The sequence below is a fragment of the Morone saxatilis genome, unplaced genomic scaffold (genome assembly GCF_004916995.1).
Source record: "Morone saxatilis isolate NCDOM2014 unplaced genomic scaffold, NCSU_SB_2.0 Contig1, whole genome shotgun sequence".
NCBI classification, from domain to species: Eukaryota; Metazoa; Chordata; class Actinopteri; family Moronidae; genus Morone; species Morone saxatilis.
The window spans coordinates 4288682-4295063 of record NW_023339651.1 but is presented as its reverse complement, the minus strand read 5'-3'; the positions used below and the strand labels follow the sequence as shown (position 1 = coordinate 4295063).

Below are 6382 nucleotides of genomic sequence, written 5' to 3'. Positions count from 1 at the left end.
CCGTTACAGAGCCGTTACAGAGCCAAAACATTCACAGAGGACGACTTTGACGGGCGTGTGTTATAGCGCTGTCCGTCGATGAGAAGCTCCGGAGTGAAACATATATGGGACAAGACGGTTAAAAGGAAAATACGACTTCATACAAAAACATCTTCCGTCGGCAGATTAAAGTGTTGAATGTGTTTTTAAAATGTATTAAAAATTAATATCGGAAGCTTTGAAGTGTTTTTAAAATGTAAAAATCTAAATGTAGCACACACCTCTGTGGTTCGGTAACGTTACCTGGCGCCCTGTGTTTCACACGGACTTGTTTTGAAAACGCACCCGAAAGCCCGGGTTAGAGAAGCATGGAGGAGAATGAGGGCAAGTAACGGAGCCAGTAAACTGGACTTTGTTTGTTGTTGTTTCGTCTTGTTTGTGTCATGAAACCGAATGTATTTCAAGTTAAGGCTCTCACACGTATTCAGGCTCATTTTCTTGCATCGTCGACGTCCGTTTAATAGAAAGCGAACCCTTTTTGACCCTCATCGCTGATTTAAAATTAGCACAGGTCACCCGAGACACAACGTTATCCTCGCTGTCACTTGTATTAGGCTGATGTTTCTTTCTATTCCCGTGCCTGTAGCTGATTCAAGATCCTAACCAGATAACTCATGTGGAGGAGTTTGCTGCTGAAGGGCCCCGCCTGCCTCCTGCAGGTGCCAGCCCCGAGGATCCTCCACCAGAGACACTTTTCATCCCTCTGTGTGAGACATTTCACTCAGAGGCTCCTTCACAGGCCCCCCGAGGCTCCATGTGCTTCACAGCTTCTGGGGAGAGGCTACTTCCTGGCACACAGTGGGACCAGGGCTTATAAAAAGGATGCCAAGTCCCTTGTAGAGTTCCCTGTGAGCCCTGTCACAGTCACAAATATCAAACAGTATCTGCGCTCCAAAGACATTCCCTTCCACGATGGCTACAGCTGCCTCCACATCCCGAGCATCTTTGTCCATTCGTCTGCCGGGAAGGACAGCTTCATGTTGTTCGTGGACAAAACTACTGGACAGTTTCTGTGCAAAGAGACCCTGGTGGAAGGGAGCTGGGAGGATCTCCAGGACTGCCTTGAGGTGATGCAGAAGGAGGAGCAGGACTTCCTCAGCCCTCATGTGCTGCTGGGATATCCAGAGAGTGTGGAGGAGCAGGAGGAGAGGGAGAGAGAGCTGAGGGAGGTGCAGATGATCTGGTCCAGCTCTGTGCTCTTCACTGACCTCCCTGAGGACGAGGCTCAGATTATCAAAACCATGTTTCAGGTAATTGTTGAGTGTGAATTGGAGAGAGGTGTGCTGGTTTATCTAAAGGAGTGTGTGTGTGTGTGTGTGTGTCCGGACGTGTTATTGGATTTATTTGTTTTTTAAGTTGTAATAATCAAGGAACCACACTGCTGCCTGACACCATCACAATCACTGAACAGCAGGGAAAGTCGATCCATATATAGCTCTACATAATAAGCTTAAAGGAGATCTGTGCTAACAATCACCCATTTTTATTATTTTCAATGAATAGTTGATCTAGTTAGTCCTATCTTTATGTAGATCATATTATCAATTTTTTAAGTAAGTATATGTTGCATCCTATAACTGTTAAACATTTAGATTTATATAAAAGAATCTAACTTAACTATATACAGAGCTTTTCAAAACTAAATTCTGGTTTGAACACAATAAAATGCTGTAGTCACGGCATAATAACATAACACTAAAACATACTGACTAAATATTTATATTGTAATATTTTAGATTTATTTTCAGTTGCTAGGTGATTTTCAGAAACAAGCTCAAACAGCAGGAATTTAAAATTAAATTAAATTAATTAAAAACAGGTAAATCAAAAATGGCTTAGGGTTAAAATACCTTCTCACATAAATAAATGAGAGAAAATATTGTAACATCTGAAGACTATTTTCCTCTCAGGATGATACATTTGATTATCATTTTATTTCAGATCACAAAGATCTCCGATGCAACCCTGAAGAAGTTTGGCGTGAGGGTCTTCAAGCCTACCAAGAGTCTGGTTTTCCCCTGGTTTGGTGGACCCAACTCCACTCTGAAGGGGGTGAAGATTCTTTCCGCCCAAAGCACAGACACAGAAAAAGTTACTTATAATGAAGCTACACTGCCGAAGTGTAACTCTTACTACAACCTCTTTGGCCTCCCCCTGGTGGGCAGTATGGACTCTGAGGTGGTGCTGACGGGACATGAGCTGGACACACTGGCTGTGAGTCAGGCCACGGGACTCCCCAGTGTTGCTCTTCCACGTGGGGTCAGCTGCCTTCCGCCGATCCTGCTGCCTTACCTGGAACAGTTCAAGCGTGTGACTCTGTGGCTGGGAGGCGACATTCGCTCATGGGAGGCGTCAAAGATCTTTTCACGCAAGCTCGGTCTGAGGCGCTGCTCGCTGGTGCGGCCCGGGGAGTCAAGGCCGTGTCCCGTGGAGGCTCTGGCCCAGGGGAAGAACTTTGTCCCTATTATCAAATCCTCCATCCCTGCAGCCCATAAGTCTATAGTCTCCTTCAAGCAGCTCAGGGAGGACGTGTACGGGGAGCTGGTGAACACGGACCAGGTGGCTGGAGTGAAGTGGAAAAGGTTTCAGGAGCTCAACAGGATCCTCAAGGGACACCGCAAGGGGGAGCTGACTGTTTTCACAGGTACAAACATGATGTTTAAAAGTTTAATCGGTCATTTCTTTTTGTTGGGATAAAAAAATGTAATGTGTTTCTCAAGTAATCCTTATTAAAAGTATAGTCCTGGTTTGTACCTCTTTAATACGGATGTAAACACCTTTTATAGGATCCTAAAATATTAAAGATGCACTAATCAATATTTTATATTAGCAGTGGATCAAATGACTAATGTGAAAGGTAGTGACGAACCCACAGAGAATTATCACCCAACACTTGCTCTCAGCTCCAGGGAGGGTCATTGTTTTAGTTTTCTGTCCCACAAACTCCACAGAAGGTAGTCGTTTTCAGCAACTTTATCTGTACACTACCTGCCCATTACATTCACTAGAGAGACAGTTGGCAACTAGCTGGTGAAAAATTATAATAATTAGGTAATAAAAAGTCAGTTTGGTGTTTTCAGCTTGCTTAAATGGCCAAAAAATAAATTAATGCAACTTTAAAAATATTTTTTTATCATTATAAGTAACAACAGGTTCCATTTATGTGTTTTAAATTTTGGTGTAAAGTTGGAGCTACCCTCTTTGTTTATATATGGATCAAAGTACAACATTCACACTCAGAGCAGGCCAGGGTTAACTTTCATTCAAACTGCCCCGGAAAATAATACATTGGGTCACGTTTGAATAGGAGGTGTAAACACTGGTACCTGTATTATCTCTTCTCCACTCTGCAAGTTAACAACGAAATATCTGTAGTGTACCTTTTAATATGTATTGTTTCTTTGTTCACCAGGTCCTACGGGCAGTGGGAAGACCACCTTAATCAGCGAGGTTGCCCTGGACCTTTGCATGCAGGGCGTCAACACGTTATGGGGCAGCTTTGAGATCAACAACGTGCGTCTGGCGAAGATAATGCTGACACAGTTTGCCATGCAGAGGCTGGAGGAGAACCTGGAGCAGTACGACTTCTGGGCGGACAAGTTTGAAGAGCTGCCACTCTACTTTATGACCTTCCACGGGCAGCAGAACCTCAAGTAAGTCTTGTCAGGGTTTCAGGAATCCAGCTAGTTGTACTTGTTTTGAACGCGTGCATGCAAGCAAACCTAATCCCAGTCGACATAATGTTAATTGCTCTTTTCAGTGAGCGTCAGGCAAGAACAGAACATCGAGTAATTCACTGGATAACTTAAACAGTAGCTGTAAGACTGCCGGCGATTGCTACAAATTCTTCTCGATATTGTACCGAATTTAAGCTAAAGAGAAGCGTAATGATTAGTCGATTAATCGATTAGTTGAGCAACAGAAAATTGGCAGCTAATATGATTATCTATTTCAAAATAAAAAAATAAAAACATTCTCTGGTTCCAGTTTGAGAAAATCCTGCTTCTCTCTGTTTTGTATCTTTTTAACTAGAAAATCTTTGAGTTTTGGATTGTTAGTAAGACAAATCAAAATATTTCAATGTGACACCTTGGACTCTAGATGTGATGATAATTTTTTGACATTTTATTGACCAAACAATTATCAAGAAAATAATAATAATGAAGTTAGTTGCAGCTCTTAAACTAGTGCTTGTCTGTAATACTTGCTTTACTCCAACTATGGCGAGTGGACTCACCTGCAGTGTGAGATACATATTTAACATCTTCAGATTCACACGTATCATTTTAACCCTTCTCCAACCTTCTCCACAGGGCAGTGCTGGACACTATGCAACATGCTGTCTACCTGTATGATATCAACCATGTCATCATAGACAACCTGCAGTTCATGATGGGGCAGGAACACCTCACAGTAGACAAGTAAGAGTTCAGTTATGACAAATAGGAAGATGTCTGTCCTGTATCTCTGTCAGTATGAATGAAGTTGATTTCAAATGCAACTGTATTTAACTTTAAACTGTTAAACAATCTGAATGAATTAGTCTGAATGTTGTTTTGGTCCAGTATAGTATCCGTTTCATCAGGCACAATACTTCTAAAGTGCATTGTCCGTGACAAATATGGAAATAAATGATGTTTCGTGTGGTCCAGGTTTGCAGTCCAGGACCACATTATCGGAGCATTCAGGAAGTTTGCCACCAACAGCAGCTGCCACGTCACCCTGATCATTCACCCGAGGAAAGAGGAGGATGACCGGGAACTACAAACAGCATCCATCTTTGGCTCGGCAAAGGTAAGAGTGTTTCTGTTTTCAAGGTTACTTTATTTGTACCCATGGGTAGATTTGGTTTGCAGTAAAAGATAAGGCATTACTCTTGATAAAAATATAAAAACAAACAAACAACTCAGACAAACATATGAATTTTATTTTTTATTTGTAAGTCCTGAATTTTAGATTTTTAAAGCCTGAAGCACTTTTACTTTTATCATGTTTGTAATAACCACATATTTAGCGTACTATTATTACTAAATAAAGTTTTATCTGCTATTTTGTCATTGACTTGACATTATCATGAAAATACATATGTCCTGACATAACTAAGACACACCATGACCTTCTAACCCACTCCAGGCCAGCCAAGAAGCCGACAACGTCCTCATTCTGCAGGAGAAGAAGCTGGTGACGTGTCCCGGCCGCAGGTCCCTGCAGGTTACCAAGAACCGCTTCGATGGAGACGTGGGTATCTTCCCTCTGGATTTCATCAAGTCTTCGCTCACGTTCTCATCCCCCGTCAAGGGAAAGGTCAGGTTGAGAAAGGTCGTCGGCAAGCCAGAAAATGAAGAGGAAGAGGAGGTCAAGGTGGTCAAGGAGGCAGTGAAGAAGGAACTGGTTAAAAAAGAAAAAGTGGCCAAAACAACAAAGACTCGACAAACTAGTAAAGATCCTCGTACTGGAAATGACAGTATGCAGAAGTAATATAGTTCGTAAGCAGTTTCAGTCTGTTTTACCACTTCCACACTTATAGTTGAAGGTTAAAAAGATAATTAAAGTGTTAGACAGTTTTATGTCTTAACTAAGCTGAAAATTAAGTATGTTGCAACAATGCATAATAATACATATATATTCTAGAATATATGAAATAAAAGCTCTGATTGTGATTCACAATGAAACAGTTATAGTTATCAAGGATAATTTGAAGTCACTTAAGATTAATTTCATTATGGAAATATGGATGCTTCAACCAGAATGTGAAATGATGATGGTAAAGTACACATTAAGCTCCTATACAGCTTGTAAAGATTTTCTATGCAGGTACTACTGTGTATTAAAACTGAATTCCTTGTTAAAAGTGTTCTACAATTTCAAAATATACTGTGACACCAAGAGTTACTGTTCATGGTAAACATTATCACACTGTCTGCTTGCCAGGATGACACAAGTGCTCTCTCTACTGACTTTTTATACAACAATGCATTAATGAATGCTTCTTTTTTTAAATAAAATGCTTGTGAGGCAGCCTTTTGTCTGTGTTTTTCAATTAATTGTCACTAGGGGGCAGTGTGCGCTTTATAGATGAAACTGAAGCTCACTGCGGCTAGACGCTGATGAGAATAAAGATCCACAGTAAATATCATCTATATGTGCAAGTGGCACACTGCAAACCTGTATTTGATTTAGCTTTGTCTTTAGACTTCAGTAGTGACTGTTTAAACATTACTGATGCAGTTTTATCAATAAGTACAAGCGTGACAATTCCCAATCACGCCTTTTAACAAGAAAATGGTTATTTATGTGCTGTTCAATAACTGCAAGCACAGTAGTCCTCTTGTGTGATTGCTTT

General features: G+C 41.1%; 1 protein-coding gene across 1 annotated transcript; it reads left to right on the top strand.

Annotated features, from left to right (window-relative positions):
* Positions 1 to 282: 282 nt before the first annotated feature.
* On the top strand, positions 283 to 6051 carry twnk (twinkle mtDNA helicase). The gene is made up of 7 exons (XM_035662072.1): positions 283 to 363; positions 626 to 1289; positions 1981 to 2683; positions 3452 to 3692; positions 4353 to 4460; positions 4692 to 4833; positions 5173 to 6051. Exons 2-7 carry the CDS (start codon positions 654 to 656, stop codon positions 5515 to 5517), a joined length of 2175 nt encoding a protein of 724 aa, XP_035517965.1. The 5' UTR covers positions 283 to 363; positions 626 to 653; the 3' UTR covers positions 5518 to 6051.
* The last annotated feature ends 331 nt before the right edge of the window (positions 6052 to 6382 follow it).

Excerpts from the sequence above, each read along its gene's own strand:
- twnk (XM_035662072.1), top strand. The coding sequence starts at position 654 with ATGTGGAGGAGTTTGCTGCTGAAGGGCCCCGCCTGCCTCCTGCAGGTG. Across the intron at positions 1,290-1,980 it reads TTATCAAAACCATGTTTCAG|ATCACAAAGATCTCCGATGC; the intron begins GTAATTGTTGAG and ends ATTTTATTTCAG. Across the intron at positions 3,693-4,352 it reads CACGGGCAGCAGAACCTCAA|GGCAGTGCTGGACACTATGC; the intron begins GTAAGTCTTGTC and ends CCTTCTCCACAG.